The sequence below is a fragment of the Penicillium samsonianum genome (genome assembly GCF_028829775.1).
Source record: "Penicillium samsonianum strain IBT 33392 chromosome Unknown utg000003l_segment0_segment0, whole genome shotgun sequence".
In the NCBI taxonomy this organism is placed as follows: domain Eukaryota; kingdom Fungi; phylum Ascomycota; class Eurotiomycetes; order Eurotiales; family Aspergillaceae; genus Penicillium; species Penicillium samsonianum.
Window position 1 is genome coordinate 7764481 of NW_026643261.1, and position 16783 is coordinate 7781263.

At 49.7% G+C, this 16783-nt stretch overlaps 8 protein-coding genes across 8 annotated transcripts; all 8 read right to left on the minus strand.

Moving 5' to 3' along the window:
* Window positions 1–167: 167 nt before the first annotated feature.
* Window positions 168–1505, minus strand: N7471_006634 (RNA-binding protein; the record flags this gene model as incomplete). Its single annotated transcript, XM_057279353.1, has 3 exons — window positions 168–954; window positions 1012–1155; window positions 1213–1505. The coding sequence occupies 3 exons, from the start codon at window positions 1503–1505 to the stop codon at window positions 168–170; spliced, it is 1224 nt and encodes a 407-aa protein (XP_057138963.1).
* Window positions 1506–1561: 56 nt separating this feature from the next.
* Window positions 1562–2613, minus strand: N7471_006635 (uncharacterized protein; the record flags this gene model as incomplete). Its single annotated transcript, XM_057279354.1, has 2 exons — window positions 1562–1644; window positions 2388–2613. 2 exons carry the CDS (start codon window positions 2611–2613, stop codon window positions 1562–1564), a joined length of 309 nt encoding a protein of 102 aa, XP_057138964.1.
* Window positions 2614–5318: 2705 nt separating this feature from the next.
* Window positions 5319–6323, minus strand: N7471_006636 (general transcription factor IIH subunit TFB6 family; the record flags this gene model as incomplete). The annotated part of the gene is made up of 2 exons (XM_057279355.1): window positions 5319–5794; window positions 5930–6323. 2 exons carry the CDS (start codon window positions 6321–6323, stop codon window positions 5319–5321), a joined length of 870 nt encoding a protein of 289 aa, XP_057138965.1.
* A 782-nt stretch (window positions 6324–7105) lies between these two features.
* Window positions 7106–8097, minus strand: N7471_006637 (putative ribosomal small subunit assembly protein; the record flags this gene model as incomplete). Its single annotated transcript, XM_057279356.1, has 2 exons — window positions 7106–7114; window positions 7180–8097. The coding sequence occupies 2 exons, from the start codon at window positions 8095–8097 to the stop codon at window positions 7106–7108; spliced, it is 927 nt and encodes a 308-aa protein (XP_057138966.1).
* Window positions 8098–8402: 305 nt separating this feature from the next.
* N7471_006638 (recombinase DMC1) lies at window positions 8403–9825 on the minus strand (the record flags this gene model as incomplete). Its single annotated transcript, XM_057279357.1, has 7 exons — window positions 8403–8470; window positions 8523–8685; window positions 8738–8760; window positions 8820–9247; window positions 9335–9534; window positions 9619–9711; window positions 9784–9825. 7 exons carry the CDS (start codon window positions 9823–9825, stop codon window positions 8403–8405), a joined length of 1017 nt encoding a protein of 338 aa, XP_057138967.1.
* Window positions 9826–9998: 173 nt separating this feature from the next.
* gisB (putative zinc knuckle nucleic acid binding protein) lies at window positions 9999–12219 on the minus strand. The gene is made up of 8 exons (XM_057279358.1): window positions 12160–12219; window positions 11964–11998; window positions 11595–11661; window positions 11506–11541; window positions 11426–11437; window positions 11329–11370; window positions 11155–11273; window positions 9999–11100 (listed from the first exon to the last, which is right to left on the minus strand). The coding sequence occupies exons 3-8, from the start codon at window positions 11647–11649 to the stop codon at window positions 10615–10617; spliced, it is 750 nt and encodes a 249-aa protein (XP_057138968.1). The 5' UTR covers window positions 11650–11661; window positions 11964–11998; window positions 12160–12219; the 3' UTR covers window positions 9999–10614.
* Window positions 12220–12374: 155 nt separating this feature from the next.
* N7471_006640 (UDP-N-acetylglucosamine diphosphorylase) lies at window positions 12375–14145 on the minus strand (the record flags this gene model as incomplete). The annotated part of the gene is made up of 3 exons (XM_057279359.1): window positions 12375–12583; window positions 12634–13368; window positions 13432–14145. 3 exons carry the CDS (start codon window positions 14143–14145, stop codon window positions 12512–12514), a joined length of 1521 nt encoding a protein of 506 aa, XP_057138969.1. The 3' UTR covers window positions 12375–12511.
* Window positions 14146–14530: 385 nt separating this feature from the next.
* Window positions 14531–16229, minus strand: N7471_006641 (PPIL4 family peptidylprolyl isomerase). Its single transcript, XM_057279360.1, has 4 exons — window positions 16031–16229; window positions 15258–15958; window positions 15011–15207; window positions 14531–14954 (listed from the first exon to the last, which is right to left on the minus strand). The coding sequence occupies exons 1-4, from the start codon at window positions 16108–16110 to the stop codon at window positions 14580–14582; spliced, it is 1353 nt and encodes a 450-aa protein (XP_057138970.1). The 5' UTR covers window positions 16111–16229; the 3' UTR covers window positions 14531–14579.
* Between the last annotated feature and the right edge of the window lie 554 nt (window positions 16230–16783).

Here is a 16783-nt window from a genome sequence, read left to right on the forward strand (position 1 = left end):
AGGAGACAAATGCTCATCAAGAGCTATAGCCTTGGCCAAGAAACCAGGGGGAACGAATTTGTTATGACACAATAGAATCATCATTGAAATGACACAAATAACTCCTGCTGGTGCTTTCAATCAAAGGGAAACGCTTACTGGAAGAGTGTGTCAGCCGACCGCCTGCTTCACATTTGATCCGGGATCGGGCTGCCAGGGTGATCGCTCACCTTCATGGGGGCAAACCCGCCATACTGGTGGGCCGGGGGCATGCCCATGGAGGGGTACATGGGAGGCGGCGGGGGAGCAGGGCGGTAGGGGCTGCCAGCGGGGCCGGAGTTGTTCTGGGAGCGGCCCCAGCTCAGACGCACGCGGGAGTTACCAATGGGGTAGCCCTGCATCTGGTTGATGGCCATCTCAGCGGCGTGGCGCTGAACGAACTGGACGAAACCACAACCCTTTCCAGGGGGAATCTTGACGTAGGTGATTTCTCCGAAGCCCTGGAAGAAAGAGCGGAGCTCATCCTCGGTGACGTAGCCGGACAGACCACCGACGAAGACAGTGGTGTTGTTGGGGTCTGTGAACTGGTTCATGGGCTGGGGAGCACCGTAGAAGGGCATGGGAGGGCCACCCATGGGAGGGTACATGCCAGCGGGACCGGGCATACCCATGGCAGCACCACCGTTGCCACCAACACCGGGACCCTTGTTCTTGGGGGTAGCGGTGGAGATACGCATAGGGCGGTTGCCACAGTAGACACCCTGCATCTCGGTAAGAGCACGCTGCTGGTCGTTCTCATCGGAGAAGCGAACGAAGCCGTAACCGCGGGACATGCCGCTAATGGGGTCGGTCATGATCTTGGCAGACTTGCAAGAGGGGAAGCGGCTCTGGAAGAGGGAGACGAGGACGTATTCGTTCACCTCAGGGCCGAGGTCACCAACGAAGATGGAGTACTCGGGGCCACGGTCATCACGGCTGGGACGGGTCAGTTTTAAGGTTGAGAGGAAAGCAACGAACGAGATTCTCGCTTACCTGCGATCAGCGAGGCCGCCACCGGTAGCCCAGTTGAGCTTGAAGACCCGGTTAGTGTTGGGCATGGGGGTGCCGTTCAGAGAAAGGGCCTTGGCAGCGGCAGCAGGGGAAGCGAAATCGACGAAGCAGTATCCAGCATTGCTCCTACTACCCACATTAGAAACAATTTTGGAATTTAAATGATTAATTACGGTGTCTTACCCAGAGAACTTGTCACGGATCATCTTGACGTTGACCTGCTCACCCATCTGGAACCAAAGGTTGCGAATGAAGTTCTCGTCGATCCAGGGCTCGAGCTCACCCATCCAGAGGGTGGTCTTGCCATCGGCACCCTGCTGGGGGACAGCAGCGGAGTTGGGCTCACCAGGAGGGGGGCCCTGGAACTGAGCGGCGTTGGGATCGGCCTGGCCGGTCATGTTGGTGTCAACAGGAGCCGGGGCGCCAGCGGCGGCGGGGTCCTGTTGAGGGAAGTTTTCGTAGCCGTTGTAAGACATGGTTGCAAGAATCAAAGTCCGGAAAGTCGACGTAAGAATATAAGATGGCTGAGCGACTAGAACTTCGTGGAGTCGTTAAGGAAAGACCGGCGTGAGATCAAGTCGTAACGAAGCCAAGCAAAGAGACGGGCGTGAAAGGCTGGAGATATTAAAGTTAGATATTGTCAAATTTCACTGAAATTGAAGCAGATCTGCCACATGCGCAGGTACAGAAAAGGAAGTGAGAAGTGAAAAGCAGACAAAAAGGCAATCAATCAATGCAAGTGAATAAAACGATGCGGAAGGGAAAAAAGTGGGTAATCAGCATCTCGCAGATGGTTTATTCAGGCGCATATATGATTCCGAGCCTCAAAAAGTGGTGCCGGAAATCGCCAAGACCAGTGATTCGGGCAGCATCGCATCTCGGAGGGTGGATTGGCCGAAGACGAACAATCCAAGGGCAAAAATCGGATGCGCGAGACGAAAATAGACCTGATTCCACTCGGATGCTAGGCGATCATCATGCGTCGACCGTTTCCGTCTTCCCGGCTTCATGTCCGAATGCGACCGTCCACCCTCTCGATCCAGCACAGTTTTCGGGCAATTCAGGCATCCAGATCTGACCGATTCCTCATATTGGCGAAGTTTTTGAGGTTGGGGTGCGTGCGACCGGTAGATAATCGGCTCAATGTCCCGAAGCGCTGGTCAAGGCGAAGGTGTCGATGCGTAGGCGAATCACCATTGCTAAAAAAATCGTGGAGAACCCTGCAAAGAAGCTTGCGATCTAGGGCTAACTTGCGCTGCGCCAGGTGATATGTATGGGGAGAGACAAAACTTTTGGGTTGCATTCAAATGAAAGAGGCTTTGGGCCATGCGATATGCGACAGAAAAGAACCAACTTACCTAGATGATTTGAGGAAAACCTGGGAAAACACTGGAAATGCGCGAGGCAAAAAAAGAGTAATCGGCAACAAGGGAGAAAAGCAGAACTCCCGATAACTAAACAGAAAATTGAAACCGAGATCTTCGAACAATAAGAAAAGGGAGGGGAAGGTAGGAGGGGAAAAGAAGAAAATGAAGAATTGGAAATCTCGCGAGATGAAGAGAGAGGGGAAGTGGGAAAACGCATTACGTGAGTCGATGTATGGTATGGGTATTACAGTGTATGGTATGTTCCGTTCCAGAGTTGAAGTATGTGTTCATTAACTACAACATATACTATATTGTACAATAGTAAATAGTAAATAGGTAGAAAATAAGATATAAACCCTTTTTGTGTACATATATACGTTTTATATATCAGTATCAATAGTACATATAATATCTATCAACTAGTCGTACACTTTAACCGGTAGTGCAGAATGCCTTGCCTCTGCCGATCAGAACTCTTTCCTTTCTTATTCTGAAGCAGGTACAGACACAATGTATAGACCACCTACATAATATTTATATACTACCCAGGTTGTCCCCAGATTCCTGTCAACGCTGCATGATATCAGTCATGCGGGGAGCTTGCTAGACTCTTCATCGTTCCAGGATCCCGGGAAGCCCGGGAGAATTGAAGATGATACATCATAGCCTCTGACCCGAGGTCTACATCCAAGTTCTTTGCCGATGATCAACCCTAATCATTTTAGAGTCGGCTCTTCCGTCTGCCCGTATGTTTAAGCACAGCAAACATGTAGAAAGGAAAAAAAAAAAACAGGTCTGAACACAATCTCAACAAATCTCGGTGAAAGACAGAAGAACAAGGGGCAGGAAGCAGCCCCAATGCATGAAATCTGCAAGGACCTGTCGCCGTGCTCGCAATGTGACTTGTCAACCGAGCAGGTCTGTGTGGGCCTCTTCCGAGGTCATCGTCATATGCTGAGTAAGAGTACGGAGTAAGCGGAGCAGGGTCAGGTACCTGTTGGGTACATATTCATATGTAGGCAGTGGTTAGTGAATCTGATATCTCATATTATATGTGAAACTAAGCCTATTGCTGAGATATCCATGGATATAGACATTGTCTATAATATTAAATCTAATATCATACATACATGTAAGCAAGAGAAAGCCAACAGACGCCACAGAACCATGGAACCGACAAGCCCCATACGGTAATTATATTTCCACAATACAGCAAGGTCATCCAGATACCCGGGTCCCTGCACAGAGCTGCAGAGCTGAGCTGAAGGTCTACCAGAGAGCATAGAGCTCCCCAAGCCCAATCTTCTCGAAGCAAGGTTCTCTAATCCATGTCCTCAGCTGCAAGCAAGGACTTCTGAAACTTCAATGTTGTTCCTCCCCTTTGTATTCCAAAATACGTCAGCCGCGCATGTCCGGTCATGAAAGATTAGGACCAGAAAAAAAGGACATCAAAGAGAAAGAGAAAGAAAAAAAAAAGGCTCCATCAGAACCATGGGAGGCTTCTTATGCGGAGTTCTGTTCTTATTGGCCGGGCTTGGGGGGCCGCTCGTATTGGAATTACTGGTTTACCAGCAGAGATTTCTTTCCATTGCTGGTTGGCTTATTTCACTTTGCACGGTACGCGACGCGTTTTGAAGATTGAATTACCCGTCAACATGGTCTAGTGACATGGTTTCTAACTGTGTACTCACATATATTTCATTCCATTATATGGAAGGGGTTGCGTGCAAGGGATGATATTTTATAAAGGTGGGATGTTAGGTTTCAGATCTAACCCCTCTGCTCTATGAAAATAAGCTAATCCAACCCTTGCATGGTAAGACACGGCAGACTGGGAGCCTTGTACAACATACGGAGTACACACTACTTTAGAGTTAATAAGGTATACATAGTAGCCCTAAGCAATTAACCTATATTGTTGTATACTGCTACAACGTACATAAGTTATCCCACTATATCTATAGCTCAGTTCTAGTAAGGTATAACATCTGATGGTTCAAGCTCATATTCCAATCCAAATTATGCAAGTACACGAACCATGGATACAAAGCAACTCGTTCCCACCATCGGAAATATCATCCATATATCCCCTCTATCATAACAAAGCTACTGCATTCGTTGCTTTCACATGGAAAAAAAAACCAAGTCAAAGCACAATCAACTACATCGTATATGTATACGATGTACATCTAAACTATAGCCCCTCGGACATACTACTGGCCATTGCAGTCCCCGAGCTGCGCAGCCCCAGGCCACTAGCTGGCCCCGATTGCCCCCACTTTCAGGGCTCACATCCACTTAGTTCGCTCTGTTCTAGCCAAAGAGAGTGCCAGCCCTGCCTTTGACTGATACCTGAATTCGAGGTACGAGAACGCTTACTGTATACTCCATTACTTCATTACCGATTCAGAGTCGGCATTTGTATGCGAGTTAATAATATCGACCAATATTTTTTTACCTAGACCCCACCGGCTCTTGTTTTTTATTTTTCGGTCCAGATTTTTTTTCTTTCATTATGAGCTAGAAGTTTCTAGAAGAAATATCTGGATCCATAGGTAGCAATATCAGGACAATATATAAAGTAACTAAATATCGACTAGGTACTATGTACAGATTGTAATGCAAATTGGAGTGGGACTTTCTTTCTCCAGGCGAACTATGTGACTATTTTGTGTGTGGCCTGAGCGTCTGCCTCGTACTATGTACACCGACGTAATTGAAAGAGACCCGTTCTAAAAATATCTCTTCATCAACATATATTTAATAGTTGGAGCCGCAATGCAAAACACACCAGGCAACAAGATAGAATCTATACTACGAACATATATTTTAACAGTTTGTATACTCTGTGAGCCGCATAGGCAAAATAACATAGACCAGGCAACAGGATATGATATACTACGAATAGAACATATACAACATTTATAAACAATTAAACTCATCCATCCCAGCCTCATCCTCCGGATCCTGCTCCGCAACCAACATAAGACTCTTCTCATAAACCCGCGCAGCCTCCAACATCCACGGCTCATCAACCTCATCACCACTATCCTCGTCCTCGTCATCCCCATCCCCATATCCATATCCATTAGCACTAACAGTAGCAGCAGCATTAACACTCTTGTTCGACTTCGCCAAACAAGAAAAAACTTGATATCTAGTCCTCTCCGCCAAACTTCGGATCCGCACTTTTTGCGTCTCCGTCACGAGAGACTGGCCCGGCTGTGCGCCTGGTAGAACGGCGCCGGTGAGTGGGTGTGTGCTTGTACACAGTGCGGCGAAAATGGAGTCGAGCTTGTGGAGGATGTTTAGGGTTGGTGGGGCTTCGAAGGGGAAGGATGGGAGGGAGGTTTGGGTTAGGCCTGCTAGGGTTATAAGGGATTCGGTTTGGATTGCCGCTGGATGGATTAGTTAGTACTTAGGATATATATGTATGAATGGGATGATGATGAAAATAGAAAGGAAGATAGTAAAGATAATATTATCTTTACTTCTTTCTACAACATATATATGTAAAAAAAGATGAAACTCACGTGTTGCCGACACCCAAAGCGTATCAATAAGACCCTCCACATCCGCAGCAAGCTCTTTGAAGCTCTCGTATCTGCGTGCCGAAGCGGGTGTACCCGGTGCGTCCATGCCCATGTCGGATTTCATTTTACGGTACGTGACTCTCTCTATGCCGGTGCTGATTTGGCCTCGGAGCTGGATTTCTTCCTCGGAGCCCGAGGGGATGGGGTGACTTCGCTGTTGCGGAAGTGATAGAGTTGGAGTCCATTGTGGTTGCGGGGCTGAGGGGATAGTTATCGCGATTTCTGTATCTTCCATGTTTCTGGATCTGGTTGGCAGGGAAATTGGGACATCCTCGAACTCGACATCTGAGTCGGAGTCGCTGTCTTGCTCATTTTGGATTGAGGCGGGGGACATTTTGGGCTTTGTTTTGCTTTGTTTTGATTTGTTTTGATAGAATGGGTCGGATCCAATAATCAAGATACTCCGTTTTGATGAGGGTTTTATAGAAAAGAGGAGCAGGAAATCCCCAAAGATGTGTTGTATGCTGGTGAGATAGGGCTGTTCTTGCTCGATATATTGTGTGAAGCTTTTGCCTTAGGCTGTGTTTGGAGAATGAGATTTAGCCGAGAGTAGTATCACATGATACAGCAAACTGTAGCCACTGGTCTCTGATGTTTTCAGATCGTTTTATACTTTGGCAGAGCTATCAATCCCATCCATAGTAAGACGTACGGTTTCTCCAGAGGTGGGATGTAATGCCAAGAGTTGGTCTGTGCGGGAGATCCGGAATTAGAGGCATTTACAGGTTGGCTATGCACGATACGGACAATATGAACCACAAGTATATATATAATTGGATCATAAACTATTGATATTGAGATAACATGTATGTATGTATCTAGCCTATTTTAAACCACAATTAGCAGATGTAATACCAAGAAGCACAATAAATCCCAATAAGACTTAAACTCCAGTTCAGAAGGCGAGAAGATATAAATATGCTGGTGTTTGCAGTCATGGCATAACAGCGGGCAAAGCGCGTTTCGCTACTATGGCCCCAGCGTGTTCATCCTCGGAGCGAACATAACAAAGACAACAAAGAGCAAAAAACTCACATGTACATAGGACACCACCTCGAACCTTTTATCCTGCCAGCGAAAAAAGACACCCAGAACGCCATGCTATCATGCACCAGATCACTCAGGCTGTATAGAAAGTCAGAACCACTCCCAAAAACCAACCGAACAAGTAAGAGAAAAAGAAAACTTACTCGAATCTTCCCCTTCCGGGCCTTAATCTCCGCCAACTTCTTCTTATCCTCATCAAAGCGCCTAAGCATCTGATTCTGTCTCTCCTTCCTCTTCTCCCTAGACTGGAACCTATAGAAGTCCTCAAGTCCCTCACCCTTCTTCTTCTGCTTCTCAACAAGCTCGCGCATCTCCTCCTCCCTCGCCACAGAATTCAACTTCGGTCCATGCGAAACAGTAACGAATCCATCCTCATCCGGCACAGCAAGACGCTTGTGATCCTCGCGCTTGCGCGCCTCAGACACCTGCGCGAACGTAGTCATGAACTCATTCACCGCCCGCAGCAACGTCCCGCGATCGGGGTACTGCATGCGCTCGTGCGCGACATACCGGTTCAGTCCGAGGACGGGGATGCGGTCTGTAGGCAGACCTTCGCCCCAGATAACGGTGGTGCCGCGCTTGGAGGCTTTGGTGGCGGCTTTTAGGCTGGATTCCATGCTGGGCTTGTCGGCGAAGATGACGACGGCGTGGGCGCCGCTCTTTTGCAGTTTGCGGTCCCAGGTTGAGGGGAGGGTGATGTCGTCTAGGTGGCGTTCGAAGTCGTCGGCGGTTACGCGCTTGCGCTTCTTCTTCGATTGGGTTAGGTTTGTTTCTGTGGTTGTTGCCGCCGTGCGCTTTTTGGTCTGCACATCTTCGAATTGGACTCTTTCTACGCGGCCTGCGGCCAGTTGCGTGCCGAAGAGGTGGCGGAGGTGGGCTTCTGTTGTGTCGATTGGGGCGTTGACGATGAAGAGGGAGCGGGTGGAATCTGGGTCTGGGATTCGGGGCTCGTGTGGTCGGAGGTAGAGGTAGTGTGTTGCGGGTTTGGGAAAGAGGGGGGTTCTTGGGAGCTGCACGGGGAGGGTGATGTACCCTTCTACCTGCACGGATTCGACCTTCATTTTGAATGGAGGTTTGACGCTAGATTGCTGCGTTGATTGAGCTGAACTTTTTCTGCAGATTTGCTCTTGGCACAGAATTTTGCCGGGGTGTTAGAGCGGCGGTGTAGGCGGTGAACTTCCTAGTTAGGGCTTCCACTACATCAACATCAACATAACTTGGACTCTTTGGTATTCTAACCTATTATCTATGATATAAATTGACTAATGGTATAAAATTATCGCAGCATCAAGCCTGATACATCATGAAAATCGTGACTGCAGAGTGTTTCCCTCGACATCGATACATCGTTTCGACCACACCACCTTCAAACCTTATCAGGATCACTGATCCCGCCATTGGTAATAACGTAGATTGCTTCACGCTCAGCGCAGTCTTATAAAGAGTTAGAGCATTGACAAACCCCGGAATATATCGAAATACTCACCAGGAGAATCCTGGATCTTCGCAACTCGCTCATCACCACGACCCTTCCGAAGGAGCACGCGAGTAGTTGAAGCATGGGCAAGAACATGTCCACCAACGGGCTTGCGACCATCAGCTCCAGCAAAGAGAGCATTAGCACCAGGGTCACTCTGGACCTGGTTTGTCTGAACCGAAGCGTGAGCCACAACACCTTGAAACAGATAAGAACGCACTCACCATCAAGACACAAATATTAAACTCTGCAAGTCAAACCAAATCAGCCACCAGCCAAAACAACAACACAAAACTAAAATCTCACCTTCAGCCATATGGGCAAGCTTCATCAAGAACTGATTTAACTTCTGCTGCCGATCCGCCAACTCGCCACGCCCACAATAATCAACCCGAAAACAGTTCATGATACTATCAATAACAAGCAACCGATACTCTCCACCCGCAAACGCCTGCGAAAGCGTATTCAGCAGCTCGAGCTGGTGCTCGCTGTTCAGCGCACGTGCATAGGAAATATTCTCCTGCGCAGTATCTGGGTCCATGCCGAATCGTTCGGCGATTTGGGCAATGCGCTGGGGTCGGAATGTGCCCTCTGTGTCGATGTAGGCGACTCTGCCGGCTGCACCGCCAGATTCTTTGGGTAGTTGGGCTACTACGGACATCGTGTGTGAGAGTTGTGTTTTGCCGCAGCGGAATTCGCCGAAGACTTCGCTGATGCTCATGCTCTGGAAGCCCCTGGTGTGGCGTTAGATGGGGGTTGAGTGGTGGTTTTGGCTTTATGCGTGGGAGGAAGGGGAGGGGCTGGTGGTATTGTGTACTCACCCGTTAAGGATTGAGTCGAATTGCTTGCTGCCGGTTGAGATATGGACGACTTTCTTGCGCTGGTGGTGGAGTTCCATTGCTGTGATGAAACCCGAAGCCGCGGGGAGGCATTTCTGAATTGCTTCTTTGATTTTCTCGACCTTGACTTCGCTGAATCCTTTGATTTTAAGGAGGGTTTTTCGGGTGGCACCGTGGACGGACTGGATGAGTGGTTAGGTTTGTTGAGGGATGGCATGGGCTTGGACCATGCTTGGAGATGAGGTGGTTAGGGTTGAGGCACTGACAGCAATAGTGTAGAATCCATTAGCCTTCAGCTTGGTGATGTCAGCTGCGCCAATGCCATGGGCTTGGATGCCGTCAATGTCCAGAATGAAGTTCTGCAAGTGTAGATGATTTACTGGTTAGATTGGCAGTTCTGGGACGTTCGTGGGGATGGGGGTTTACTGTACCTCGTCATCGTCGAATTCATCACTTCCTACCGAGCCTGGCATCTTGATTGGATCAACTGGGGATGGATATGTGAAGATGACTGATGGGGGAGAGTGTCGAGTGAACAAGAGATGTGAAGGGAGACTCGACTCGACCTGGGTGTTGAAGGTCACGGGTTCAGACTGCTACAAAGCATTGAGCACACCACATCTAACTATACACTACAAGAACAAGATGATTGAGATATTTCTTTTTTAGACTCTCGAAATACTCTCAGATACTCTCAGGACTCTTCCCATCTGGCAGTCCGCTTTCTCTCCACAACACAGTTGCAACGGTCCCCGAATCCAATTCTCCCCAGCTTCAACATTTTCTCTCATTGCCACACTTCATCTCCTCGTTCTCCCCTTGGCCCCATTCAGGAAAACCGCAACCAAGAGTCGATCGAAAACCAAGAAAGATAATCCATGAGAATAGACAACAGACGCCAATCGTAAGACTTGAGAAAGTCAAGTCGAGGGTGACTTAGCGAAAAACAAAACCAAAAAGAACTTTTCTGTTTGTTCGTCGTATACATGATAGGGGGAAAAAAAAATAAGTAAAAAAAAGGACAAGTTCCAAAAGGGTGAAAAAGGGAAATCAAAAGCTGTTGTTTTTTAAGGTCCAGAAACCAGACCCCGTTCCCCAAAACAGAGGGTGTGATTTAAATATATGCAAAGGAAGAAATGGCGGAGAGAAAGGGCCGATCGAGGTGTAGGGAAAGTGACCGTAATACAGAATCAAGAAAGAAAAGGAACTCCAGGCATTCCTCCAATGGCGGAAGCACAGTGGAGAGATAGAGCCGAACACACTTAAGCGACGGCAGTAGTAGGAGCCGCAGCGGGGACAGTGTTAGCCTCAGTGGCAGCCTCGGTAGCGGCGACAGCAGGGGTAGCCGCCACAACGGGGGCAGCGACAACGGGGGTAGCCTCGACGGCAGCAACAGGAGCAGTGGCACCCTCGTTGGTAGGGCAGTCGCGGGAGATGTGGCCAGCCTGGGCGCACTTGTAGCAGACCTTACCGGCAGAGCTGAGGGGACCACCGTTGGGAGCGGTGCAGTCACGCGAGATGTGGCCGAGCTTGCCGCAGGCGTAGCACTTCATAGCCTGAGCCTGGCAGTCGCGAGCGAAGTGGTTGGGACCACCGCACTTGTAGCAGGTGGCGGCGCGGGGGTAGCCGCTGAATCCACCGCGGAATCCACCCTGGAAACCGCCACGAGCACCACCGGCGCCGCGGCCAGCAGCGGGTCCGGTAGGGGGAGCACCAGCTCCGGGAGCAGTGGGGTTGGTGCAGTTGCGCTGGAAAGTCGGGGTTTAGTAACTGGTTTGAAGGTTCAAGTGGTTGGAACTCACGGCAAGGTGGCCGGGCTGGCTGCAGTTGTAGCAGCGGCCGTTGGCACCACCGTTCAGACGCAGGGTGGGGCAGTCAGCCTGGACGTGGCCGAGACCCTGGCAGTTGTAGCACTGCTTGGCTGGATGGTGTTAGCAGTCTGGAATGGCGGGAGTTGATGTTGAGTGATCGCTTACTCTCGGTGGTACGGGGCAGAGGGCAGGCGCTCGACTCGTGGCCTATATGATAACTTAGAAGCTTGTTTTGAGTAATATGACTCATGATCGAACATACCGGGCTGCTTGCCTGTGAGATGAGATAAATTAGCAACCAGTAAGATAATAGTATGAGCTCTTGGGGATATATTCACGCACAGTTGTAGCAGAGACGCTCAGTGGAAGAGCAGACCTCTACCGAGGAATTAGCTTGACCCCAGATATACCAAGCTTCCAGCTATACTAACCAGCATAGTGGCCAATGGTGCCACACTTGTAGCATGCGCGACGAGACAACATCATTCTGGCGGTAATCTATCCATCGCAAGTCAGTCCGGTGCCGGGGTTATATGGTTTGGTATAGCTCCGTCGATAAGCCGCGTCTTCCCCTCCATTGCCGGGATTGTCGAGTTGTGTGATAGTCATGCGTTGTCTGGTCTTATTTTGATTCCAATTCCAGTGTATATTGTATCCGAGGTTGTCCGAGTCCAGCACAGTCGCATAAGTTGCGATCTCAAAAATTTCAAGCGAAAGAGGGGAAGACGTAGATCGGCGGGGGAGAGCACGAGCACGAACGGCGAAACGCGAAACACGAAACATGCACATATCTCACTCACCCTCACAGTAACTCTCTTCAAATCCTTGTCAAAGTCTATAGTACACCCCGTTTGGTCAGCTTTTTGAGAACCCTTGGAGAAAAGTAGGCACGTTCTCTGACAGCCCACTCGAAGAAAAAAGTGGGACAAGGGAACCACACAGAAAAAAAAAGCAAAAAAAACAAGACAGAGAAAAGAAGAAATGGAATATACTCACACTCTCAACAACTTCAATAACCTCTCTCAACTCCAACTGCTTTTTTAAATAAGAGAATGCACACAAGAAAGAGAGGAAAAGTGGAAAAAGGACAAACTCGTCAAACGGCTTTAGCTCCCGGGCTTTTCCGTATTGCGTAAGGCGTTTATTTACTTCTGTATAATATTCTAGTATACATTTACATGTAGGTATTCTACCACTCTATATTGAATGAATGTGGGAATATTTGAAACAAATTCCTAACCCCTACATTCTTACAGTAGATCCATTCTCCCAAAGGTGTCACAATGCAATTCATTTCTTCGTTCCAAAGAGATCTCCGCGAGATCCGACTGGTGAGATCCCATCTAATCTACTCTTCCCGTTCTAGGATGGCCGGTGCCTTAATTTCCCGTCCCTTGAGGAATTCCAGGTTTTCACCGCCCTGTAATTTATGTTAGTTGTGATCAAGGAGATGGAGAGAAAGACACATACGTAGCTGATCAGAGGAGAAACTTCAACACCAACGGCCTCGCCATCAGTAATAACAATACCACCAGCAGCCTCAACCCACCGCTGACCTTGGGCCATGATGTCCGCGCGGCTGGTATCAGGGTCGTCCTCACCAGTGCCGCGAGCGTTCTTCAAAGGCGAGAACTCGTCGTGACGGTGCACCTCAAGGGTAGCGAACTTCTCCAACGGGGTCATGGGGAACACGTCGAAGACGAACTGCTCCAGCTTGATGCCGTTAGGCTTCTCAGGCTTGACAATGTTACCAGACTCAGTATCGACACAGGCAATCTTCTTGCGGGCCACGTGGTGGGGCAGCTGGTGCGCCCAGTTCTCGATTGACTCGAGGAACCCGAAGGAGTAGTAGTGGTTGACGATGTTGGCGGCACGGTACTTGAGGACATCGGGCTGCTTGGGGTCCTTGGCCTCGGCAGTCTCCTTGTCAATCTCAGAGTACTCGACCACGTCAGGCTTGCCGTTCTTCAACAAGATCAGACCCACGGACTCGGTGGCGTTGCGCTTGCGCACCACCTTGGTCGCGATGTCGACTTTCTTGGAGGCGGCAAAGCCAATGAAGACCGGGTCAGCAACCTTGACAAGGCAGTTGTCCACTCCGTAGAGGTGGATGTGCTCGATGCCACGGCGGCGCATGTCCTCACGCACACCGGAGACCACGAGGGCCTGGTAGATGCCACCGTTTCCATCAGGAGCCACGGCAGCCTATATTCAGGGTCAACAAATCTCTTCCTGCACGTGTTTGAGCTACGCCAGTATACTACATACCTTGCCCTTGGTCTCAAGCAGAATCTTGCCGTCATTGGAGATACAAGGCAGAACACCCTGCTCGAAGATCATAACATTGCTCTTGTCGAGACCGAAGTAGTTGTTCTTCTCAAAGAATTCCTCGGTGGGTTTACGTGTAGGTCCACTGGTCATGATGTACCAGGGGATGACCACGTTCTGACCACCGATGAGAGACTGCAGCTTGAGAATACGCTGAGCCTGCAGCTGGAAGAGTGACTTCTCGCTCAACAAACCAATGTCAAAGCAGCCCTTGGGGGCAGAACTGCCGAGCCGGGTACCCTGCCCACCAGCCATCAAGACCACGGCCACCTTGTTCGCCGCAACCTCCTTCAGGCCGGCTTCGTACCATTGCTGAATATCTGAGGGGTTGGAGTCGAGGATGGATGCTGAGGCGACTTCGGGGAGGGGCTCGAGGGTCACGGTCCCCTGCTCGGCGGGAGGAGGGTTGAGGGCCTTGTCGGCCAGCTCGTTGATCCGAGTGGGGTCAAAGTTGGACAGCTGGTGGAAGAGCTGTGACTTCTCGACGGTGGTCAATTCCTCGACGAAGGAAAATACATGCCCTTGTCCAGCGTCTGTGTATTTCTTTTGTAGTGCTTGGAACTCCTCCGCTGAGGGTTCACGGGGAACCTCTGGAGCAGCGCCCTGGAATTTTCCAAGAACATTGGAGACAGCATCTTTGATTACGCTTGCCATTTTGTAGGATATTTTGAGATGATCGAGAAAAGAAGAGAGATAAAATTGGGAGGAGGAGAAGGAAGAGGAAGGAGAAGAGTAAATAAAAATAAAAAAACGTGGGGTGAAGCTCAAGCTGATTAAGTACTTTACACCTTAAAGTCTACGCCACACGGTAACCGTGCTCCTGCTAATATATCTCAGACTATTAGGAACCTAGTGGGCTCCAGTTTATTTTTAGGGATCTGCAAAGGCGAATAATAGCGAGCTGTCCATACAAGAAACTGGCTAGCGAGCGCCGAGTGAGACCTGCCCACTGGAAATTATTACACTAGTCAAAGCGGGGCCTTGGTTGGGCTTGGTTGGCCTTGGTTGCTACGGCAAGGGGCGAAGTCAAGTGGATATGTTCTGAGCACTCCGTATTTATTTGAGATAGAATAGGGGATATTTGAATACTATCGTCGTTCACGGTTATTGTAGCCTCGTTCTCTCCGTGAATCTCTCCGTGAATCCCGTTGTGGACTCCGACTATAGGATCGACGACGGTATCGATCCTGTCCATCTCGACGGGGACTTCGACTCCCTCGATCTCGACGAAGGCGACTGCGATCTGACGGAGCCTCCCGAGGAGCACCGCGGGGTGGAGCCGGAGCGCCCCTATTCTTGTTTTGCTTGTCAAACATATACCTAGCATCATCCTCATCCAGAGGCGCGTCGTCCAGCTCTCGGTACTGACGTTTCGCTTCAAGGTCTGCAACACCACCAAATCCACCTCTCTCTCGGCGCTTGGTGACGGTGGAATTGCGCCAGCTTTCGGATAACTTGGATACCTGGGTAATATTAGCATATTGGTCTAGGCAATAAGTGGTAATGAGGGAGCTCTTACACTCTGTGAGAAATCCACATGTATCCGGTGGTCATCAATCAAGACACCCTGCATCTTGAAATAGGCCTGTTCACAGTCCTTTTGTTCCTCGAATTCAATAAAGGCATATTGTAGACTGTCACCGGTGCGCTTGTCCCGAATGACCTCGCAAGACAAGATCGTTCCAAAGCGGCTGAAAATAAGATTCAGATCCTCATCTAGCATTGGTTAGCACGATCTCACGGTTCCGTGGGGGAATGCGACAAACCTTGTGTGACCGGGTTGAGCTTGCAAACAAAAAGAATATTCTCTGGCGGCTTGACGTCGGCGAACGGCAGATCTCCCACCATTTCTAATGTCAGCGCCTGCGCGCGGGCCTCACGCTCGCGACGCAGCTTGTCCATAGCCTCTTCATCCATATCATCATCCAAGTCCTCATCGTCCGCGATTCTGACCGTAGCCAATTGGGCCTTGGAGGGCACCGGGCTTTCAGGTGGTTCAACCAGATTCGGCGGGTCATCAAAGGGATCGTCAAGGACAGTGGTGTGACGAATGCGAATATCCTTCAGCGGTCGACCTCGGTCGTCAATAAAAGATTCATTGATTTTCTCCAGGACATCGAAGCCCTCGACGACCTTGCCGAAAATCACGGCCTTGCCATCTAAATAATCCAGATTTTCTCCAAGTGTAATAATGAATTGACTGGCGGCTATCCGTTGGTCGGGGTCGTTCTTGGCCGGCACCGTCGCCATACTCACCGTGCCGCGTTCCAAGTGTTTCAACTTGCGCGACACCTGGAGCGGAAATGTTCTTTTCGACGGTCCGTCCAGCAGACCCCAGACTGAAGATCCTCCATCACTCTCGGGTGCATCAGGGCCGAGCGGGTCGCCGGTCTGGAAGGTGAAGTTCTTTTGGACGCTGTGGATGGGCGAGAAATTGTAGTACTTGAGCTTGCATAGCTTCAAGAAGCTAAAAGCACATAAAATGAGCTTAGTTTCAGGTTTCAGCAGACTGGGAAAGCCAAGGAACGGAGCCACTCACTTGTCACACGCTTTGGGTGCATCGTCGACCAACAGGTCGATTACAATGTCGCCCAGGGAAGTCTCTAAAAGCGCGCTCATGGCGGGGAATCGGGCGTGAGACACCGAATTAGGCGCTTGGTCGACCTAGGACAAACACTAATTTGGTAGTAAGAGAGAGGTAGGTATAGAGACAAAGATAGAGAGAGACAGAGAGTGAATGTGAAAGTCCGGGAAATGCGAAATGCAAAGAAGATGGAGCTTCGGCCAATCACCGCCCGCGGGGATCCCCAACCGGAGGGAACTGAGCCTCTCGCGGTCTTTCTTTTTCGTTTCTTTTTTTTTTTCCCCTCTCCCTATTTTTTACACGTAGGATTTTTTCCCACGAATCTACCGATGGGTACGTGCTGCGCAACAGCTCTAGGGCTCTCCGGATGATCGACCCGGGAGACTTGTGAAACGGTGCTTGTCAATCGAGCGGCATATCTTCCGAATGTCCCCGTTGGACATAATGGACATAACCTTACGCTTTTGAGATCGACGTGCAGCGGATCTTATTAAGGGCCTTGATCGACCCTGCGATTCCAAGTTTGAGCTGTTTGTGTGCTTATATCCCTCATGCAGCAGCAGGCCCAGCCAAAAGAAGCATCTCTTCTTGGCAGAAGTTCGAGAGAGTGATTGTCACTGGCCAAATCCTAGACCAAGCCACACCCTGTTGTACTGTTTCGCCTTCTCTCTCTTTCCCCACTAAGATCATGGCAACGTCTCCCAGCTT